The following is a 23,619-nucleotide window of genomic DNA, read 5'->3' as shown; positions in this document are numbered from 1 at the left end:
CATGGGCACTTGGCATTACAGGAAGATGGGGAGGGGCATGGCCTGAAAGCTGTGCTTGCTTTCTCAGTAGGAAAGCTTATGACTTGGGGCAGGTGCTCAGCAAGGATACCTCCCCCCATCAACTCAGTAAATTAAAAACTGGAGAAAAAGAAAATAAATAAATAAATTGTACACCATGAGAGAACGAGATCAGCTTCAAGAGATCCCTGCCATTCCAATTCCATAGGAGACAGTGTGGACCCACCCACACACGAAGAACATAACTACAAGAACCAACATCAGGAAAAGTCAATGCGCAAAGACTTTTGGAGGAAGTCATACAACTAAGGAACTCATACAAAGTCTTCACCTCTACAGGAATAAAAAGTCAAAATAGGCAAAAATAAACATTCAAGTATGATCCATAAGAGGGAAAAAAGTAATTCTAAGCAAAAAGTACCATACATAAACAGTCCAGTCAAAAAGAAATTCAAAAACAATTTGAAGAAATAGTCTACCCAAATGAGAAGGAACCAGGAAAGTAATTCCAGTAATATGATAAAATAGGGTTCTCTAATACCCCTAAATGATCACACTACCTCTCCAGCAATGGATCCAACCCAAGAAGAAATCTCTGAACTGCCAGATAAAGAATTCAGATTGATTATTGAGCTACTCAAGGAAATACCAGAGAAAGGTGAAAACCAACTTAAAGAAATTAAAAAATATATACAGGATATGGATGAAAAATTTTCCAGAGAAATAGATATCATAAAGAAAAAACAATCACAACTTCTGGAAATAAAAGAGACACTTAGGGAAATACAAAATACAGTGGAAAGTTTCAACAATAGACTAGAACAAGTAGAAGAAAGAATTTCAGAGCTTGAAGACAAGGCTTTCAAATTAACCCAATCACACAAAAACAAAGAAAAAAGAATTTTAAAAAATGAACCAAGTCTCTAAGAAATATAGGGTCATGTGAAATGGCCAAACCTAAGAATAATTAGTGTTCCTGAGGAAGAATAGAAATCAAAAGTTTGGAAAATTTATTTGAGGGAATAATTGAGGAAAACTTCCCTGGCATTACTAGAGATCTAAACATTCAAATACAAGTAGCTCAAAGAACTCCTGGGAAATTCATCACAAAAAGATCATCACCAAGGCACATAGTCATCAGGTGGTCCAAAGTCAAGATGAAGGAAAGAATCTTTAGAGCTGTGAGACAAAAGTATCAGGCAAGCCATAAAGGAAAACCTATCAGATTAGCAGCAGATTTGTCAGCAGAAACTTTACAAGCCAGAAGGGTTTGGGGCCCCATCTTTAGCCTACTTAAACAAAATACTTGTCAGCCAAGAATTTGCTATCCAACAAAACTAAGCTTCATTAATGAAGGAGAGGTAAAGTCTTTTTCAGACAAACAAATGCTGAGAGAATTTGCCACTACTACACCAGCAGTACTGGAAATGCTAAAAAGGAGTTTCAAATCTTGAAACAAAACCTCAAAATATACTAAAATAGAAACTCCTTAAACCAGAAAGCTCATTAGGGCCTATAAAACAATAATACAATGAAAAAACAAACAACCAAACAAGGTATTTAGGCAATAACTTACATGACAATAGAACAGTACCTCACCAGCTGGATGCAGTTGCTCAGTCCTGTAATACCAGAACTTTTGGGAGGCCAAGGCAGGTGGATCACTTGAGGTCAGGAGTTCAAGACAAGCCTGACCAACATGGTGAAACCTCGTCTATACTGCAAATGCAAAATTAGTCAGGCATGGTGGCTCATGCCTGTAATCTCAGCTACTTGGGAGGCTGAGGCAGGAGAATCACTTGAACCTGGGAGGCGGCAGTTGCGGTGAGCCAAGATTGTGCCATTGCACTCCAGCCTGGAAAACAAGAGTGAAACTCCGACTTGAAAAGAAAAAGAAGAATAGAAGAGAAGAGAAAGAAGCGGAGGGGAAGGGAGGGGAAGTGAGGGGAAGGGAGGGGAGGCGAGAAGGAAAGGAAGAAAGGAAACAGTACCTCACATCTCAGTACTAATAATGAATGTAAATGGCCTGAGATTAATGTGCCATTGCACTCCAGCCTGGCAACAAGAATGAAACTCTGTCTCAAAAAGAAAAGAAGAAAACAAAAGAACAGAAAAGAAGGGAAGAGAGGAGAAGAGAGGGGAGGGTATGGGAGGGGATGGGAGTGGGGAGGGAAGGGGAGGGGAGAGGAGGGAACAGTATCTCACATCTCAGTACAAACATTGAATGTAAATAGTCTGAACCTGGGAGGTGGAGGTTTCAGTGAGCGGAGATCATGCCATTGCACTCCAGCCTGGGCAACAAGAGTGAAACTCCCAGAAGAGAAGGGAAGGGAAGGGGAGGGGAGGGGAGGGGAGGGAGAGAAGAGAAGGAGAGGGGAGGAGGGAGGAGAGGGGAGGATGGGAGGGGAGGGGAGGGGGCGAAGGGGGGAAGGAAAGGGAGTGGGGAAGGGAGGGGAGAGGGAGAAGAAAGGGGGAGGGGAGGAGGAAAGGGGAGGGAGAAAGAAAGGAAACAGTATCTCACATCTCAATACTAACATTGAATGTAAATGGCCTAATGGCCTCACTTAAAAGATACAAAATGGCAAAATGGATAAAACGTCACCAACTGGCCGGGCAAGGTGGCTCATGCCTGTAATCCCAGCACTTTGGGAGATGAAGGCAGGCAGATAACTTGAAGCCAGGAGTTCAAGACCAGCCTGGCCAACATGGTGAAACCCCTTCTCTACTAAAAATACAAAAATTAGCTGGGCGTGGTGGTGGGTGCCTATAATCCCACCTACTGGAGAGGATGAGGCAGGAGAATTGTTTGAACCCAGGAGGCAGTTGGAGGCTGCAGTGAGCTGAGATTGTTCCACTGCACTTCAGCCTGGGCGATAAAGTGAGACCCTATCTCAAAGAAAACAAAAAACAAACAAATACAAACAAACAAAGAAACAACCAAGTGTCCACCATCTTTAAGAGATTCACCTAACACATAAGGACTCACACAAACTTAAGGTAAAGGGGTGGAAAAACATATTCCATGCAAACATAAACCAAAAGCAACCAGGAATAGCGATTCTTATGTCAGACAAAATAGACTTCAAAGCAACAACAGTTAAAAAAAAAAAAAGAAGGAAAATACCGCAATCCTAAATATATATGTACCTAACACTGGTGCTCCAAAACTTATGAAACAATTACTACTAGACCTAAGAAATGAAAGAGAGATGGCAACACAATAATAATGGGGGACATCAGTATTCCACTGACAGCACTAGACAAATCATCAAGACAGAAAGGCATCAAAGAAATGGTAGACTTAAACTATACTCTAGACCAAGTGGACTTAACACATATTTACAGAATATTCTACCCAAGTGCAGAACATACATTCTTCTCATCAGCACATGGAACACTCTCCAAGATAGACAATATGATAGGCCACAAAATAAGTCTCAATAAATTTAAGAAAATCAAAATCATATCAAGTATATTCTCAGACTATGGTGGAATAAAACTGGAAATTTATTTTAAAAGGAGTCCTCAACACTAAAAAATAAATGGAAATTAAATAATCTGCTCTTGAATTATCTTTGGGTTAATAAGCAAATCAAGATTTACATTTAAAAATTATTTAAACTAAGCAATAATCGTTACACAACTTATCAAAACCTTTGGGATAAAGCAAAGCTGTGCTAACAGAAACAGCATTAAATGTCTACATCAAAAAGTCTGAAGGAGCATACCTCGAAGAACTAGAGAAACAAGAACAAACTAAATCCAAACCCAGCAGAAGAAAAGAAGTAACAAAGATCAGTGCAGAACTAAATGAAGTTGAAACAAAAAAGATGCAAAAGATAAATGACACAAAAAGCTGGTTCTTTGAAAAGATACACAAAATTGATAGACCATTAGTAAGATTAACCGAGAAAAGAAGAGAGAGGATCCAAACAAGCTCAATTAGAAATGAAAGGAGAGATATTACAACCAATACCTTAGAAAAGCCAAAGATGATTCAAAGCTACTATTAATGACAGACCAATATCCCTGATGAACATAGATGCAAAAACTCCTTAACAAAATACTAGCTAACTGAATTTAACAGCATATCAAAAAGATTATACATCATGATCAAGTGGGTTTCATACCAGTGATGTGGGTGAATATATGTGATACATCACATAAACAGAATTTAAAACAAAAATTGGTGAGGAAAAAGTACTTGACAAAATCCAGCATCCCATTAGTATAAAAACCCTCACAAAATTGGCATAGAAAGGACATATGTGAAAGTAATAAAAGCCATCTAAGACAAACCCACAGTCAACATCATACTGAATAGAGAAAAGATGAAACCATTCCCCCTGAGAACTAGAACAATACAAGGATGCCCACTTTCACCACATCTGGTCAACATAATACTGGAAGTCATAAATAAAGCAATCAGACAAGGGAATAAAATGAAAGGCATCCAAATTGGAAAAAAGGAAGTCAAACTGTTGCTGTACACCAATGATATGATTGTATACCTAGAAAACCCTAAAGACTAATCCAGAAAGCTCCTAGATTTGATAAATAAATCAGTAAAGTTTCAGGACAAAACAAATCAGTGTACCCAAATAAGTAGCACTGGTATACACCAACAGTAACCAAGCTGAGAATCAAATCAAGAACACAGCCTCTTTTACAACAGCAAGCAAACAAGAAAAAGAGAGGAAAAAAAAATGGAAAGAAAGGAAGAAAGAAAAGAAAGAGAAAAAAGAAAGAAAGAAAAGGAAGGAAGGAGGAGGGAGGAAAGAAAGAAAGAAAAAGGAAAAGAAAGAAAGAGAAAGAGAGAAAGAGAAAAAGAGAAAGAAAAAAGAAAAGAAAAGAAAGAAAAAGAGAGAATCCTCCCTAACTCATTTTATGAGCCCAGCATCATCCTGATACCAAACCCTGGTAAAGACACAACAAAAAAGGAGAATTTTAGACCAATATCTCTGACGAACATTGATGCAAAAATCCTCAATAAAATACTGGCAAACCAAATCCAGCAGCACATCAAAAAGCTTACCCACCATGAACAAGTGGGCTTCATCCCTGGGATGCAAGGCTGGTTCAACATACACAAATCAATAAATGTAATCCATCACATAATCAGAACCAATGACGAAAACCACATGATTATCTCAATAGATGCAGAAAAGGACTTTCACACAATTCAACAGCCCTTCATGCTAAAAACTCTTGATAAGCTAGGTATTGATGGAACATATCTCAAAATAGAAAGAGCTATTTATGACAAATCCACAGCCAATATCATACTGAATGGGCAAAAACTAGAAGCATTTCCTTTGAAAATTGGCCCAAGACAGGGATGCCCTCTCTCACCACTCCTATTCAACATAGTGTTGAAATTTCTGGCCAGGGCAATCAGGCAAGAGAAAGACATAAAGGGTATTCAATCAGGAAAAGAGGAAGCCAAATTGTCCCTGTTTGCAGATGACATGATTGTATATTTAGAAAACCCCATTATCTTCACCTAAAATCTCCTTAAGCTGATAAGCAACTTTAGCAAAGTCTCAGGATACAAAATCAATATGCAAAAATCACAAGCATTCCTATACACCAATAACAGACAAGCAGAGAGCCAAATCATGAGTGAACTCCCATTCATAATTGCTACAAAGAGAATAAAATAGTTAGGAATATAACTTACAAGGGATGTGAAAGACCTCTTCAAGAAGAACTAGAAAGCACTGCTCAGTGAAATAAAAGAGGACACAAAAAATGGAAGAACATTCCATGCTCATGGATAGGAAGAATCAATATCTTGAAAATGGCCACACTGCCCAAGGTAATTTAGAGATTCAATGCCATCCCCATCAAGCTACCAATGACTTTCTTCACAGAATTAGAATAAAATACTTTAAAGTTCATATGGAACCAAAAAAGGACCTGTATAGCCAAGACATTCCTAAGCAAAAAGAACAAAGCTGGAAGCATTATGCTACCTGACTTCAGACTATACCACAAGGCTACAGTAAACAAAACAGTACAGTACTGGTACCAAAACAGAGAAATAGACCATGGAACAGAACAGAGACCTCAGAAATAGCACCACACATCTACAACCATCTGATCTTTGACAAACCTGACAAAAACAAGCAATGGGGAAAGGATTCCCTATTTAATAAATGGTGCTGGGAAAATTGGCTAGCCATAAGTAGAAAGCTGAAACTGGATTCTTTCCTTACTCCTAATATGAAAATTAATTCAAGATGGATTAGAGACTTAAATGTTAGACCTAAAACCATAAAAACCCTAGAGGAAAACCTAGGTAATACCATTCAGGACATAGGCATGGGCAAGGACTTCATGTCTAAAACACCAGAAGCAATGGCAACAAAAGCCAAAATTGACAAATGGGATCTAACTAAACTAAAGAGCTTCTGCACAGCAAAAGAAACTACCATCAGAGTAACAGGCAACCTACAGAATGGGAGAAAATTTTTGCAATCTACTCATCTGACAAAGGCCTAATATCCAGAATCTACAAAGAACTCAAACAAATTTACAAGAAAAAAAAAAAAATCAAAAAGTGGGTGAAGGATATAAACAGATACTTCTCAAAAGAAGACATTTATGCAGCCAACAGACACATGAAAAAATGCTCATCATCACTGGCCATCAGAGAAATGCAAATCAAAACCACAAGGAGATACCATCTCACCCCAGTTAGAATGGCGATCATTAAAAAGTCAGGAAACAACAGGTGCTGGAGAAGATGTGGAGAAATAGAAACACTTTTACACTGTTGGTGGGAGTGTAAACTAGTTCAACCATTGTTGAAGACAGTGTGGCGATTCCTCAAGGATCTAGAACTAGAATTACCATTTGACCCAGCAATCCCATTACTGGGTATATACCCAAAGGATTATAAATCATGCTGCTATAAAGACACATGCATACGTATTTTTATTGCAGCACTATCCACAATAGCAAAGACTTGGAACCAACCCAGATGTCCATCAGTGATTGACTGGATTAAGAAAATGTGGCACATATACACCATGGAATACTATTCAGCCATTAAAAAGGATGAGTTCATGTCCTTTGTAGGGACATGGATGAAGCAGGAAACCATCATTCTGAGCAAACTATCGCAAGGACAAAAAACCAAACACCGCATGTTCTCACTCATAGGTGGGAACTGAACAATGAGAACACTTGGACACAGAAAGGGGAACATCACACATGGGGGCCTGTCATGGGGTTGGGGGATGGGGAAGGGATAGCATTAGGAGATATACCTAATGTAAATGACGAGTTAATGGGTGGGGCACACTAACATGGCACATGTATACCTATGTAACAAACCTGCACATTGTGCACATGTACCCTAGAACTTAAAGTATAATAAAAAAAATAATAAAAAGAAATTTTAGATACTTGTTTTAGTAAATGTTTTATTGAAATAAAATGACATTTCCTACAATTTACCCATTTACAGTATACGATTCAGTGATCTGGGGTATGAGTATATTCACTGAATTTTGTAACCATCACCAAATCAATGTTTCGATATTTTTGTTACTCTAAAAAGAAACCATGTACCTATTACCAGTTACTCCCCTTTCTCTCCAAACCTCATGATTCTAGGCAATAACTACTTTATTCTTTGTATGTATGAATTTGTCTATTATAGCCATTTCAAAGCAATAAAACCATACAATATTTGGTATTTTGTCACTGGCTTTTTTCACTTAACAAAATTCTTTCAAGGTTCATTCATGTCATACGAGTACTTTATTCCTTTTTATTGGTAAATAAGATTACATTTTATCATATTTTATTTATTCTTTTTTCAGTGCTTTTTGAGGCCTAGGCAGGAGGATTGCTTGAGCCCAGGAGTTCAAGGCTGCAGTGAGCTGTCTTGAAAAAAAAAAAAGTAATTTTGTGTTTAACATTTAGACGACATAACAGACTGCTATAAGTGGCCTCATAGAATGAGTTGGGAAGTGTTTCCTACTCTTCTGTTTTTTGGAGAGTTTGTGAAAAATTGGTACTAATTCTTCCTCAAATGTTCGGTAGAACTCAACAGTGAAGTCCTCTGGTCCTGGGCTACTCTTTGTGAGAGGTTTTTCCAATTACAAATTCATTTCATTACTTGTTATGTCTATTCATATCTTCTAAAGTCAGTTTTGATAGTTTGTGTTTTTCTGGGAATTTATACATTTTGTACAGGTTATCTAATTTATTGGAATATTGTTATTCATAATACTCCATTACAATCTTTTTAATTCTCTGAGATAGGTCCCTCTTTTCACCTTTTTTTTGTTTTGTTTTGTTTTGTTTAGACAGAGTCTAGCTCTGTCACCAGGCTGGAGTGCGATGGTGAGATCTTGGCTCACTGCAACCTCCTCCTCCCAGGTTCAAGCGATTCTTCAGCCTCGGCCTCCCGAGTAGCTGGGACTTCAGGCACACGCCACCATGCCCAGCTAAATTTTGTATTGTTTTATACAAAAATTAGATGGGGTTTCATTATGTTGGCTAGGATGGTCTTGATCTCTTGACCTTGTGATCTGCCCGCCTCGGCTTCCCAAAGTGCTGGGATTACAGGTGTGAGTCACTATGCCCGGCCTTTACTCTTGATTATAATAATGTTAGTTTCTCTTCTTGTCTTGGTCAACCTAGCTAAAGTTTTGTCAATCGTTTTGACCTTTTCAAAGAACCAACCTTTTTTTCAGCTTTATTGAGTTACAAGAGACAAAAACTGATTATATTTAAGGTATGCAACTCAATATTTTATATAAATTAACATCCATCACTTCACATAATTGTCATTTTCTTCCTTTTCCCCTTCCCTGCTTCACCCTCACAACCACCATTCTACTTTCTCTAAGTGTATTTTCACTTTTGCATATGTGAGATCATGTAATATTTGTCTTTCTGTGTCTGAATTGTTTCACTTAGCATAATATCCTCCGGGTGCATTCAAGTTGTCATAAATGTCAAGATTTACTTTTTTATAAAAGCTGAATAATATTTCAGTGTATTTGTGTGTGTGTGTGTATCATATTTTCTTGATCTATTCATCTTTTGATGGACAGCTTTTAGGTTGTGTTCATATCTTGGCTAAGTGAATAATATTGCAGTGAACACGGGAATATAGATATGTCTTTAAGATACTGATTTCCTTTGGATATATACCCAGAAATGAGATTGCTGGATCTGTGGGAGTTCTATTTTTAATTTTTGAGGAATCTTCATACCATTTTCTGTAATGGCTGTACCAATTTACATTCCCATCAGCAATGCACAAGGGTTCCCTTTTCTCCATATTCTTGCCAACATTCATTATCTTTTGTCTTTGATAATAGCCATTCAAACAGGTGAGATGATTTCTTGTGGTTTTGATTTGCATTTCCTTAATAATTAGTAATGTTAAACACTTTTTCATACATTTGTTGACCCTCTGTATGCCATCTTTGAGATATGTCTATTCAACCCTTTTACCCATTTTTTAATTGGGCTGTTCGGTTTATTGCTATTGAGTTGTTTGAATTTCTTATATAATTTAGATATTAACCCCTTATCAGACATAAGGTTTAAACATTTTTTCCCATTCTGTAGGTTATTTTGTCACTCTATTGCTTGTTTTCTTTGCTCTGCAGATGCTTTTTAGTTTGATTCAATCCCACTTAACTTTGTAATATATTTCAAAATCAGAAAGTGGGATGCCTCCAGCATTGTTATTCTTGTTCAATATTGCTTTGGCTATTTGGGGTCTTTTGTGGTTCCACGTGAATTTTAGGATTTTTTTTTTCTATTTCTGTAAAGTATTTCATTGGTATTTTCATAGGGATTTCATTGAATCTATGGATCACTTTGGATAGCATGGGGATTTTTAACAATATCAATTCTTTTTTTTTTTTTTTTAAAAAGACAGTCTTGCTCTATCACCCAGGCTGGAGTGCAGTGGCACGATCTTGGCTCACCACAACCTCCATCTGCTGGGTTCAAGCAATTCTCCTGCCTCAGCCTCCCACGTAGCTAAGATTACAGACACCCACCACTATGCCTGGCTAATTTTTTTTGTATTTTTAGTAGAGGTGGGATTTCACCATGTTGGTCAGGCTGGTCTCCAACTTTTTACCTCAGGTAATCCACCCGCCTCGGCCTCCCAAAGTGCTGGGATTACAGGCATGTGCCACCACACCCAGCAATATTAATTCTCCCAGTCCATAAAAACAGATATCTTCCTTTTATTTGTGTTCAAAGAACCAACTTTTTGATTATTTGTTTTTCTATATATTTTTTCTTTTATACTTCATTAATTTCTGCTATAATCTTTATTTCCTTTTTTCTGTTTGCCTTCAGTTTAGTTTGTTTTTTATTTTTCTATGTTTTAATGTGGATGGTGAGGATGTTGATTTAAGTTTTTTTCTTTTCTTTTCTTTTTTTCTTTTTTTGAGATGGGTCTCATTCTGTCATGCAGGCAGGAGTGCAGTGGTGTGATCATGGATCATGGCTTACTGCAGTCTCAACCGCCCTGGCTCAAGTGATCCTCCCACCTCAGCCTTTCAAGTAGCTGGGACTACAGGCCTGTGTTACTATGCCCAGATTATTGATTGATTGATTGATTGAGACAGGGTCTCCCTATGTTACCCAGTGTGGTCTTGATACCCCGGACTCAAGCAATCTTTCCACCTCAGCCTCCCAAAGTGTTGGGATTACAGGTGCAACACACTGTGCTCAGCCTTTTTTTTTTTTTTTTTTTTTAAACATACTTACTTATAGCTATAAATTTTCCTCTCAGCATTTCTTAAGCTGCATACTGGAGTTTTTAGTATGTTGTATCTTCATTTCATCCTTCACAAAGTATTTTTGGTTTCTTTCATTTGTTATTAAGTCAGATATTAGTATAGCCACTGAAGATTTCTTATGGCTGCTATTTCCATTTTATGTCTCTTTTTACGATTTGCTTTAAACTTTTGTGTATCTTTGATCTAAAGCATGTCTCCTGTAGAAAGCATATAGTTGGATACTATTTGTTTGTTTTGTGCAGTCATACTATATCTTCCTTTTGATTGGAACGTTTAATCAATTCACATTTAATGTTATTGTTGGTCATGTTAGATTGATGTCTTTAAATTTAGTTTTTATTTTCAATATGTTCATGCCTTTTTTCCCTGCACTCCTCCTTTACTGATTTTTTAAACATTAAATGAATATTTATTTATTTATTTACTTTAAGTTCTGGGATACATAGGCAGAACGTGCAGGTTTGTTACATAGGTATACATGTGCCATGGTAGTTTGCTGCACCCATCAACCCATCATCTAGGTTTTAAGTCCCACATACATTAGGTATTTGTCCTAATGCTCTCCCTCTTCTTGTCCCCCATCCCCCGACAGACCCCGGTGTGTGATGTTTCCCTTTCTGTGTCCATGTGTTCTCATTGTTCAACTCCCACTTATGAGTGAGAACATGCAGTGTTTGGTTTTCTGTTCCTGTGTTAATTTGCTGAGAATGATGGTTTCCAGCTTCATCCATGTCCCTGCAAAGGACATGAACTCATCCTTTTTTATGGTTGCACAGGATTCCAAAGTGTATATGTGCCACATTTTCTTTATCCAGTCTATCACTGATGGGCATTTGGGTTGTTTCCAAGTCTTTGCTATTGTGAATAGTGCTGCAATAAACATATGCATCCATGTGTCTTTATAGTAGAATGATTTGTAATCCTTTAGGTATATACCCAGTAATGGGATGGCTGGGTCAAATGGTATTTCTTGTTCTAGATCCTTGAGGAACCACCACACTGTCTTCCACATTGATTGAATTAATTTACACTGCCACTAACAGTGTAAAAGCATTTCTATTTCTCCACAGACTCACCAGTATATGTTCTTTCCTGACTTTTTAATAGCCATTCTAACTGGTGTGAGATGGTATCTCATTGTGGTTTTGATTTGCATTTCTCTAATGAGCAGTGATGATGAATATTTTTTCATATGTTTCTTGCCCGCATAAATGTCTTTTGAGAAGTGTCTGTTCATATGCTTCTCCCACTTTTTGATGTTTTTTTTTTCTTGTAAATTTGTTTAAGTTCCTTGTAGATTCTGGATATTAGACCTTTGTCAGATGGATAGCTTGTAAAAATTTTCTCCCATTCTGTAAGTTGCTTGTTCACTCTGATGATAGTTTCTTTCACTGTGCAGAAGCTCATAAGTTTGATTAGATCCCATATGTCAATTTTGGCTTTTGTTGCCATTGCTTTTAATGTTTTAGTCATGAAGTCTTTGCCCATGCCTATGTCCTGAATGGTATTACCTAGGTTTTCTTCTAGGGTTTTTATGGTTTTAGGTCTAACATTTAAGTCTCTAATCCATCTTGAATTAATTTTCGTATTAGGAGTAAGGAAAGGATCCAGTTTCAGCTTTCTACTTATGGCTAGCCAATTTTCCCAGCACCATTTATTAAATAGGGAATCCTTTCCCCATTTCTTGTTTTTGTCAGCTTTGTCAAAGATCAGATGACTGTAGATGTGTGGTATTATTTCTCAGGACTCTGTTCTGTTCCATTGGTCTATATCTCTGTTTTGGTACCAGTACCATGCTGTTTTGGTTACTGTAGCCTTGTAGTATAGTTTGAAGTCAGGTAGCGTGATGCCTCCAGCTTTGTTCTGTTGACTTAGGATGGTCTTGGCAATGCAGGCTCTTTTTTGGTTCCATATGAACTTTAAAGCAGTTTTTTCCAATTCTGTGAAGAAAGTCATTGGTAGCTTGATGGGGATGGCATTGAATCTATAAATTACCTTGGGCAGTATGGCCATTTTCACGATATTGATTCTTCCTATCCATGAGCATGGTATGTTCTTCCATTTGTTTGTGTCCTCTTTTATTTCACTGAGCAGTGGTTTGTAGTTCTCCTTGAAGAGGTCCTTTACATCCCTTGTAAGTTGGATTCCTAGGTATTTGATTCTCTTTGAAGCAATTGTGAATGGAAGTTCATTCCTGATTTGGCTCTCTGTTTGTCTGTTGCTGGTGTATAAGAATGCTTGTGATTTTTGCACATTAATGTTGTATCCTGAGACTTTGCTGAAATTGCTTATCAGCTTAAGGAGATTTGGGGCTGAGACAATGGGGTTTTCTAAATATACAATCATGTCATCTGTAAACAGGGACAATTTGACTCTTCTTTTCCTAACTGAATACCCTTGATTTCTTTTTCTTGCCTGATTGCCCTAGCCAGAACTTCCAACATTATGTTGAATAAGCGTGGTGAGGGAGGGCATCCCTGTCTTGTGCCAGTTTTCAAAGGGAATGCTTCCAACTTTTGCCCATTCAGTATGATATTGAGTGTGCATTTGTCATAAGTAGCTTTTATTATTTTTACATATGTTCTATCAATACCTAGTTTATTGAGAGTTATTAGCATGATTAAGGGCTGTTGAATTTTGTCAAAGGCCTTTTCTGCATCTATTGAGATAATCATGTAGTTTTTGTCACTGGTTCTTTTTATGTGATGGATTATGTTTATTGACTTGTGTATGTTGAGCCAGCCTTGCATCCCAGGGATGAAGCCGACTTGATCATGGTGGGTAAGCTTTTTGATGTGCTGCTGGATTTCCTCTGCCAGTATTTTATTGAGGATTTTGTATCGTAGTTCATCAGGGATATTGGCCTGAAATTTTCTTTTTTTGTTGTGTCTCTGCCAGGTTTTGGTATCAGGATGATGCCGGCCTCAGGAAATGAGTTAGGGAGGAGTCCCTCTTTTTCTATTATTTGAAATAGTTTCAGAAGGAATGGTTCCAGCTCCTCTTTGTACCTCTGGTAGAATTTGTTTGTGAATCCATCCATTCTTGGACTTTTTTTGGTGGGTAGGCTATTAATTACTGCCTCAATTTCAGAGCTTGTTCTTGGTTTCATTCCAGGATTCAACTTCTTCCTGTTTTAGTCTTGGGAGGTTGTATGTGTCCAGGAATTTATCCATTTCTTCTAGATTTTCTAGTTTACTTGTGTAGAGGTGCTTATATTATTCTCTGATGGTAGTTTGTATTTCTGTGGAATCAGTGGTGATATCCCCTTTATCATTTCTTATTGTGTCTATTTGATTCTTCTCTCTTTTCTTCTTCATTAGTCTAGCCAGCAATCTATTTTGTTAATCTTTTCATAAAACCAGCTCCTGGATTCACTGATTTTTCGAAGGGTTTTTCATGTCTCTGTCTTCTTCAGTTCCACTCTGATCTTAGTTATTTCTTGTCTTCTGCTAGCTTTTGAATTTGTTTGCTCTTTCTTCTCTAGTTTTTTTCATTGTGATGTTAGTGTGTTGATTTTTTATCTTTCTCACTTTCTGATGTGGGTATTTAGTGCTATAAATTCTGCTCTTAACACTGCTTTAGCTGTGTCCCAGAGAATCTGGGTTTGTTATATCTCTCTTTGTTCTCATTGGTTTCAAAGAACTTTTTTATTTCTGCCTTAATTTTATTATTTACCCAGTAGTCATTCAGGAGCAGGTTATTCAATTTCCATTAGTTGTGCAGTTTTGAGTGAATTCTTAATCCTGAGTTCTGATTTGATTGCACTGTGGTCTGAGATACTGTTTGCTACGATTTCCATTCATTTGCATTTGCTGAGGAGTGTTTTGCTTCCAATTATGTGGTCGATTTTAGAATAAGTGTTACGTGGCACTGAGAAGAATGTATATTTTGTTGATTTGTGGTGGAGAGTTCTGCAGTTGTCTATTAGGTCCTCTTGGTCCAGGGCCAAGTTCAAGTCCTGAATATCCTTGTTAATTTTCTGTCTTGTTGATCTGTCTAATATTGATAGTGGGGTGTTAAATTCTCCCACTATTACTGTATGGGAGTCCAAGTCTCTTTGTAGGTCTCTAAGAACTTGTCTTATGAATCTGGGTGGGATATTGACTCATATCCCAGTGTGTGGCTACTCCTGTTGGGTGCATATATGTTTAGCATAATTAGCTCTTCTTGTTGCATTGATCCCTTTACCATGGTGCATATATGTTTAGCATAATTAGCTCTTCTTGTTGCATTGATCCCTTTACCATTATGTAATGCCCTTCTTTCTCTTTTTTGATCTTTGTTGGTTTAAAGTCTGTTTTATCAGAGACTAGGATTGCAACCCCTACTGTTTTTTTGCTTTCCATTTGCTTGGTAAATATTCCTCCATCCCTTTATTTTGAGCCTAGTGTGTCTACATGTGAGATGGGTCTCCTGAATGCAGCACACTCATGGGTCTTGATTCTTTATCCAATTTGCCAGTCTTGTCTTTAATTGGGGACTTTAGCCCATTACCAATATGGTTATGTGTGAATTTGATTCTATTATTATGATGCTAGCTGGTTATTTTGCACATTAGTTGATGCAGTTTCTTCATAGTGTCATTCGTTTTTATATGTTGGTATGTTTTTGCAGTGACTGATACTGTTTGTTTTGTTTTTTTTCCCCCCATATTTAGTGCTTCCTTCAGGAGCTCTTGTAAGGCAGGCTGGGTGGTGACAATATCCCTCAACATTTGCTTGTCTGGAAAGCATTTTATTTCTCTGCTTACTAAACTTAGTTTGGCTGGATATGAAATTCTCGTTTGAAAATTCTTTTCTTTAAGAATGTTGAATATTGGCCCCCTCCTGGTTTCAAGGGATTTTCATGCCTCAGCCTCCCAGGTAGGTGGGATTACAGGCACTTGCTACCGTACCTGGCTAATTTTTGTGTTTTTAGTAGAGACAGGGTTTCACCATGTTGGCCAGACTGGTCTCCTGGCCTCAGGTGATCCACCCACCTTGGCCTCCCAAATTGCTGGGATTACAAACATTAGCCATTGTGCTTGACTCTTCTTCTCCTTTTTTTTTTTTTTTTTGTCCAATTTTTCATTATACATGTTGTATCTCTATGTTCTGCAAACTCAATCATATATTGTTTAAATTAAATTATAATGAAATCTTATATAATTGTATGTCTTTTAAGGATGTTGACAAAAATGTATATCCTGTATATATTCATAGAATCTGTTACATTGATGTTTTTGCTTATCATTTTTGGTTTTCCTCATTTGTTGCTGTAGATTCAAATCACCAACTGTGGTATCTTTTCCTTGTTCCAGTATTGCTTTGCTCTCACCCACCTCCTTTGTGTTGTTACTGGCAAATATATATACAGATCTCACAATACAATTACATACATATTGTCTTATATAATTGATTTTTGAATCAGTTAAAAGGTGCTTGGAGAATAAATATGCAATTATGCCATTGTAATTGTCTACCTAGTTACCTTTACTGGTACTCTGTTCTTTGTGTAGATTTGAATTACTTGCTGGGGTCACTTTCTTTCACGCTGAAGGACTTTCCTTAGTATTTTTTGTAAGATAGCTCTGTTATCAACAAATTCTCTCAGTTTTTGTGTATCTGGAAATGTCTTTATTTCATCTTTATTTTTGAAAGACAGTTTTGCTCAACATAAGACTCTTAATTAGCAGATTTTTTTTTCTTCTACTGTTTTGAATATGTCATTTCACATTCCGTTGCCTTTCAGCCTCCATTGTTTCTGAAAGTTAGCTGTTAATCTTAATAGGGGTCCTTTGTACACAGTTTTCAAGGTGTCTTTTTTTCTTTTAAGCATGTTTACTGGGATGTGTCTGAGTAGAGATTTCTTTATCCTGCTTGAAGTTTATTGAACTTCTTAAACCATAGATAATGTTTTTCATCAAATTTAGGAAAGTTTTCAACCATTATTTTAGGAAATATTTGTATTCCTTTCTTTCCTTTTCTTCTGTTATTTCCATTATGTATATTCTTGTGATTAATGGTATTTGACATTTCTTTGAGATTGTTCATACTCCCTTCATTCTTTTTTTCTGTTTCTTTTTTTCTGTGCTGTTTCAATAATCTTCTTCTTCCAGCATCAGTCTCTTATACCCTCAAAATTGCTCTATTAAATGAAGTCACATAAATATTTTTGAAACATTGCTTTACACTCATCACTCCCTAACTTGAAAGCTTCTTATAACTCTCTATTTTCTATATTGAAAATAAGTTTAGAGATTGCCATTGATTAGCTATTTTGTACCTCATTAACATTATTTCCTCTATTCCCCTTCATGAATCTTTTAATCTAGTCAAACTGGCCTGTCAGTAAAACCAGTTTTAATCTCAACCTCTACAGCACTTCATGCTTATCATTCATTTCATTATAGTACTTCATAATGTCATTTTAACTTATTTTTTAATATAGTGAATTTTAAGCCTCTGGAATTTAGTTTTTTAATACCCTAACACTTGGTACACTACTCTGAATGTCAGGAATAGTAAGGAATTTAATTGTTGATAATGTTGTTATATACAACATGACAAGTAATCATGTTTCAATTACTGACAGTCAATAAATATAATTGAAGCACAAAAATTCTCTCCCAAGAATAAATTGTTAGAGTTGGAAATTGAAGGAAAATGTTAACGAGAAAATTATGTAATTATTCTTTCCCACTGAAATCAATTGATGACTCTGATGTATATTGATTAAAAATGCTTTAATATGTACAAACAACCGCAAATATACTGTTTTGTTCAATTAATGATTTGACAATTTAGTGAAGTGCTGGATGGAAAAGACATATAAACTAAGGGGAGTGGAACTCTCCCCTGGCTGTGTCACTTTTTTTATTTCTCTCTATTCCCACATCATTACCAAAGCCAGTAATCTCCAACCATCTAGTTCTCAATCTTAAGACTATTGTTCAGGGCCGGGCTTGGTGGCTCACGCCTGTAATCCCAGCACTTTGGGAGGCTGAGAACGAGTGGATCACTGAGACCATCCTGGCTAACACAGTGAAACCCTGTCTCTACTAAAAATACAAAAAATTAGCCAGGTGTAGTGGCACATGCCTGTAGTTCCAGCTACTCAGGAGGCTGAAGCAGGATAATCACTTGAACCCAGGAGGTGGAGGTTGCAGGGAGCCAAGATCACACCACTGCACTCCAGCCTGGGCGACAGAGTGAGACTCCATCTCAAAAAAAAAAAAAAAAAAAAAGACTATTATTCAGACAAGTTCCTGAGCAAAAGTTTTCTCTTTGTAAGGCATCATGATATACATATAATGTCAGTAATTCTATTTTACATATGGCACAGATATGTATATTTTAGTACAGTGTGAATGATTATGGTCAATTTTATATTATTTGTTTCTTGTTTAGTAAATATAGGGTAAAATAAAGAAAAGGCAATTTCAGAAAGCATGCCAAGCAGCAGATATTGATTTGTTGTTTAATTCCTTGCCCTTTAAACACGTTGAATAAAACTATCTTGATATCCTATTTGGATTTGCTTATGTCATTGTGAAGCTAATCTGAAAATTTAAAGCTATATGCATGTAAACGTCTATGTAATAGATACGTGACTATAAACAACTGTGGTAATACAAGAATAAATAAGGGTACTTACTGAAAATGAAAAAGAAACAAACATTGCATTTCAGAACACATGCCAATTTAACCAAAATGAGACATAGAAGTAAACTGAAAGCATAACTAGAAAGATAAGCATGTTATGTGCAGAAGTAGCTTCACTTCTATTTCCTCCTCTTTTTGATCCTTTATTCAAAATCTTACGGAGTCTAAACAAAATAACCCATCTCCTATAAGAAATTATCATTTTTGTTTTATGCAAAATGAATACATCATTAAAATGATTTTTAAAAATCAAGAAATGTAGTATTTGTGTTCATTGTCTAATGGAAGTTTTTAAAAAAATGTATTTGATAGAATAATTTTGATAGTTCATTATATGCTTTAAATAGCAAGTATTTCTCTGTATGAAAGGAGTTTGCATGTATTATAGATAAAATATTGATCCTAGTGTGGATTGTTATTGTTGTCCTAGTCTGTTTTGTGGTGCTGTAACAGAATACCACACGCTACACAATTTATAAACAATAGAGGTTTATTTGGCTTATGATTTTGGAGGCTGGAAAGTCTAAGATTGAGGGGCAACATCTGATGAGGGACTTCTTACTGTGTTGTAACATGGTGGAAGGTATCACATGTTGAGAGATGTACAACAGAGGGACGGGGCCTGAGCTAATCCTTTCATTAGAAACCCACTCCCATGATAACCAACCCATTCTCACAATAACTGTATTAATTCAAACATGAGGGCAAAGCCCCCATATCCTAATCACCTCTTAAAAATCTCATTCTCAATACTATTGCACTGGGGATTAAGTTTCCAACACATGAATTTTGGGGGACACATTCAAACCATAGCAATAGTAATAAATTTCATTATGTAGATAAGTATGTATGTGTGATCTTCAATTCTAAACTTACTTTGTCTTCAAACTTAAATAATTAAAATAACTCCACATGAAATTAGATCTATGTGTGAAGAATGTAAAGCAATAAAAGTTATATAATTTTACAGGTAATTTGATGAATTATATAGCAGACAAGTATTGCAACTCTAAAGATTGTTTACAAATTCAACAAAAATATGAGGATTCATAGACATAAGTTTATCCTGTTATGACAAACACATAATTACATTATTATTCCTTTGTCTTTAAATTCCTTTAGTCAAATTTTTTAATTCTTACAGATGAATAGAATTTAAATTAGATTTAATTAAATCTTTTTTTTCTTTAGGAAAAAGTCAAAGAGAAGGAAGAAAATCTGAATCTTGTAAACCAATTCTTAAAGTAGAATACAAGACCTGCAAAAACAGGTATGCATTTTTACTTTAGGGAAAGAGGAATATGAAGCAGAGACAAAAAAGGCAAATGATCTTTAATGTTAATATATTGTTTAAAGTTTTACATAATTGTAAATACAACTGAATCCTCCATATTAACATAACTGATTTTTTATTGTCTCAGACATATCTCTGATAATGATTATTATGAATATTGCAAATATCAAGTGTTAATTATTTCAGGATTCTTAATGAGCATTTAGATAAGTATTATACACAATAATTTTAACAGTAAAGGACTTCTGACCATGCATACTACAAGTAGCAGGATTTATTAAGCAGAAGCAATGTGTCCATTGATATTGCATGTGAAAGACTTAAATACATAACCAAGTCTCTGTACTTTAAGATCTTACATTCTGAAGTCAGAAGATTACAGTTTGTTGGAAAGATAAAGTTATGTACATTAATGTAATAAAAAGTACTAAATTTTAAGATGGTGAAAAATAAAAAAAAATTAGTATAATATTATTTTGTTTTTAAAGTAGCCATATCCAGGTGAGTGCCCTGCCTCACGCCTGTAATCCCAGCACTTTGGGAGGCTAAGGTGGGTGGATCACCTGAGGTTAGGAAATCGAGACCAGCTAGGGGAGCATGGCAAAAACCTGTCTCTACTGAAAACACACAAAAAAATTAGCTGGGCATGGTGGCACGTGCCTGTAATCCCAGCTACTTGAGAGGCTGAGGCACAAGAATCCCTTGAACCCAAGAGATGGAAGTTGCAGTGAGCCGAGATGGTGCTGCTACACTTCAGCCTAGACAACAGAGCGAGACTCTGTCTCAAAAAAAAAAAAAAAGTAGCCATGTCCTATATATCAACAAGTTCCTTTTACCTGGCAATAATAATTAGTGGCAATATGCTCATTCAGAATTACCATAATAAATCTTGCCTAAACATTAAATTTATTTTAATTCAAATTAAATAATCCTACTTTATATTAATAATATGCTCATTTTATAATGTTTTCTTGGTATCATAGGTATACTGAATGTTTGTTTATAACTGCTCTTCTAAAATTTTAATAGTACAAAATTATGGTCATTTTAAACCAGTTATTTTATCTATATATAAATATCTCTTTAGCCTACTATGCATTAACTGATAAAAATGACCACTGTTTTATACCATTATAAGTATTAGAATGTTTCAAATTTAATCATTATTAATGGAAATATGAAATATATGACATATATTTTGCCTCTTAAAATATTACTTATAGTTTAAGCTTTGCTTGAGTCTTCAGGTTCAAAATTATTTACAATATTTGTTATATGGTATTGCACTTCAAGGATTATTAAGGTGCAGGACACTATATTAACTATTCCTAGCAGCTTGTAGTATTATTTTGTGGGGTTTTTTTCACATATATATATAAATATATGTATATTTATATATAGTTTATTATACTTTAAGTTTTGGAATACATGTGCAGAACGTGCAGGTTTGTTACATAGTTATACACATGCCATGGTGGTTTGCTGCACCCATCAACCCATCATCTACATTAGGCATTTCTCCTAATGCTATCCCTCCCCTAGCCCCCCAACCCCCAACAGGCCCTGGTGTGATGTTCCCCTCCCTATGTCCATGTGTTCTTGTTGTTCGACTCCCAATTATGAGTGAGAATATGCAGTGTTTGGTTTTCTGTTCCTGTGTTACTTTGCTGAGAATGATGGTTTCCAGCTTCATCCATGTTCCTGCAAAGGACATGAACTTATCTTTTTTAATGTCTGCATAGTATTCCATGGTATATATGTGCTACATTTTCGTTATCCAGTCTATCATTGATGGACATTTGGGTTGTTTCCAAGTCTTTGCAATTGTGAATAGTGCTGCAATAAACATACATGTGCATGTGTCTTTATAGTAGAATGATTTATAATCTTTTGGATATATACCCAGTAATGGGATTGCTGGGTCAAATGGTATTTCTGGTTCTAGATCCTTGAGGAACTGCCACAATGTCTTCCACAATGATTGAACGAATTTACACTCCCACTAACACTGTAAAAGCGTTTGTATTTTTTCTACATCTTCTCCAACATCTCTTATTTCCTGAGTTTTTTGGTTTTTTTGAGATGGAGTCTTGCTCTGTCACCAGGCTAGAGTGCAGTGGCATGATCTCAGCTCACTGCAACCTCTGCTTCCTGGGTTCAAGCAATTCTCCTGCCCCAGCGTCCCGAGTAACTGGGACTACAGGCGTGTGCCACCATGCCCAGCTAATTTTTGCATTTGCTTTAGTAGAGACAGGGTTACACCATGTTGGCCAGGATGGTTTCCATCTCTTGACCTTGTGATCCACCCATTCTCAGCCTCCCAAACTGCTGGGATTGCAGGAGTGAGCCAACACGCCGGCCTGTTTCCCAACTTGTTAATGATCGCTGTTCTAGGTTGCATGAGATGGTATCTCATTGTGGTTTTGATTTGAATTTCTCTAATGACCAGTGATGATGAGCATTTTTTCATGTTTGTTGGCCACATAAATGTCTTCTTTTGAGAAGCGTCTGTTCATATACTTCGCCCACTTTTAGATGAGGGTTTTTGTTGTTTTCTTGTAAATTTGCTTAAGTTCCTGGTAGATTGTGGATATTAGCTCTTTGTCAGATGGATAGATTGCAAAAATATTCTCCCATTCTGTATGTTGCCTGTTCACTCTGATGATAGCTTCTTTTTTTTCTTTTTTCTTTTTTTTTTTGAGACGGAGTCTTATTCTGTTGCCCAGGATGGAGTACAGTGGCGCGATCTCGGCTCACTGCAAGCTTCACCTCCCAGGTTCATGCCATTCTCCTGCCTCAGCCTCCCAAGCAGCTGGGACTACAGGCGCCCGCCCCCACGCCTGGCTACTTTTTTGTATTTTTAGTAGAGACAATGATAGCTTCTTTTGCTGTACAGAAGATCTTTACTTTAATTAGATCCCATTTGTCAATTTTGCCTTTTGTTGCCATTGCTTTTGGTGTTTTAGTCATGAAGTCTTTGCCTATGCCTATGTCCTGAATGGTATTGCCTAGGTTTTCTTCTAGGTTTTATGGTTTTAGGTCTTAAGTTTAAGTCTTTAATCCATCTTGCATTAATTTTTGTATAAGGTGTAAGGAAGGGGTCTAGTTTCAGTGTTCTGCATATGGCTAGCCAGTTTTTCCAGCACCATTTATTAAATAGGGAAGCCTTTCCCCATTTCTTGTTTTTGTCAGGTTTGTCAAAGATCAGATGGTTGTAGATGGGTGGAGTTATTTCTGAGGCCTCAGTTCTGTTCCATTGGTCTGTATATCTGTTTTGGCACCAGAACCATGCTGTTTTCATTACTATAGCCTTGTAGTATAGTTTGAAGTCAGGTAGCATGATGCCTCCAACTTTGTTCTTTTTGCTTAGGATTGTCTTGGCTATACAGGCTCTTTTTTGCTTCCATATTAAATTTAAAGTAGTTTTTTCTAATTCTGTGAAGAAAGTCAATGGTAGCTTGAGGGGGATAGCATTCAATCTATAAAGTACTTTGGGCAGTGTGGCCATTTTCATGATATTGATTCTTCCTATCCATGAGCATGGAATGCTTTTCCATTTGTTTGTGTCCTCTCTTATTTCCTTGAGCAGTGGTTTATAGTTCTCCTTGAAGAGGTCCTTCACTTCCCCTGTAAGTTGTATTCCTAGGCATTTTATTCTCTTTGTAGTAACTGTGAATGTGAGTTCACTCATGATTTGGCTCTCTGTTTGTCTGTTATTGGTATATAGGAATGCTTGTGATTTTTGCAAATTAATTTTGTATCCTGAGACTTTGCTGAAGTTGGTTATAAGCTTAAGGAGATTTGAGGCTGAGACGATGGGGTTTTCTAAATACACAATCATGCCATCTGCAAACAAAGACAATTTGACTTCTTC

The 23,619-nt window shown here is 36.5% G+C and overlaps 1 protein-coding gene across 5 annotated transcripts in view; it reads left to right on the top strand.

Annotated features, from left to right (window-relative positions):
• Window positions 1-23,619, top strand: part of LOC105470313 (syntaxin binding protein 5L) — a 493,614-nt gene that overhangs the window by 248,695 nt on the left and 221,300 nt on the right. For all 5 annotated transcript variants that reach the window (XM_011722169.2, XM_011722172.2, XM_011722170.2 and 2 more), the window contains one exon: window positions 19,643-19,721. In XM_011722169.2, coding sequence (XP_011720471.1) covers window positions 19,643-19,721 — 79 coding nt within the window. The remainder of the gene's footprint in view (window positions 1-19,642; window positions 19,722-23,619) is intronic.

The sequence above is a fragment of the Macaca nemestrina genome, chromosome 2 (genome assembly GCF_043159975.1).
Source record: "Macaca nemestrina isolate mMacNem1 chromosome 2, mMacNem.hap1, whole genome shotgun sequence".
Taxonomy (NCBI): Eukaryota; Metazoa; Chordata; class Mammalia; order Primates; family Cercopithecidae; genus Macaca; species Macaca nemestrina.
The sequence above is the reverse complement of the archived record's forward strand: the minus strand, read 5'-3'. Positions and strand labels throughout refer to the sequence as shown.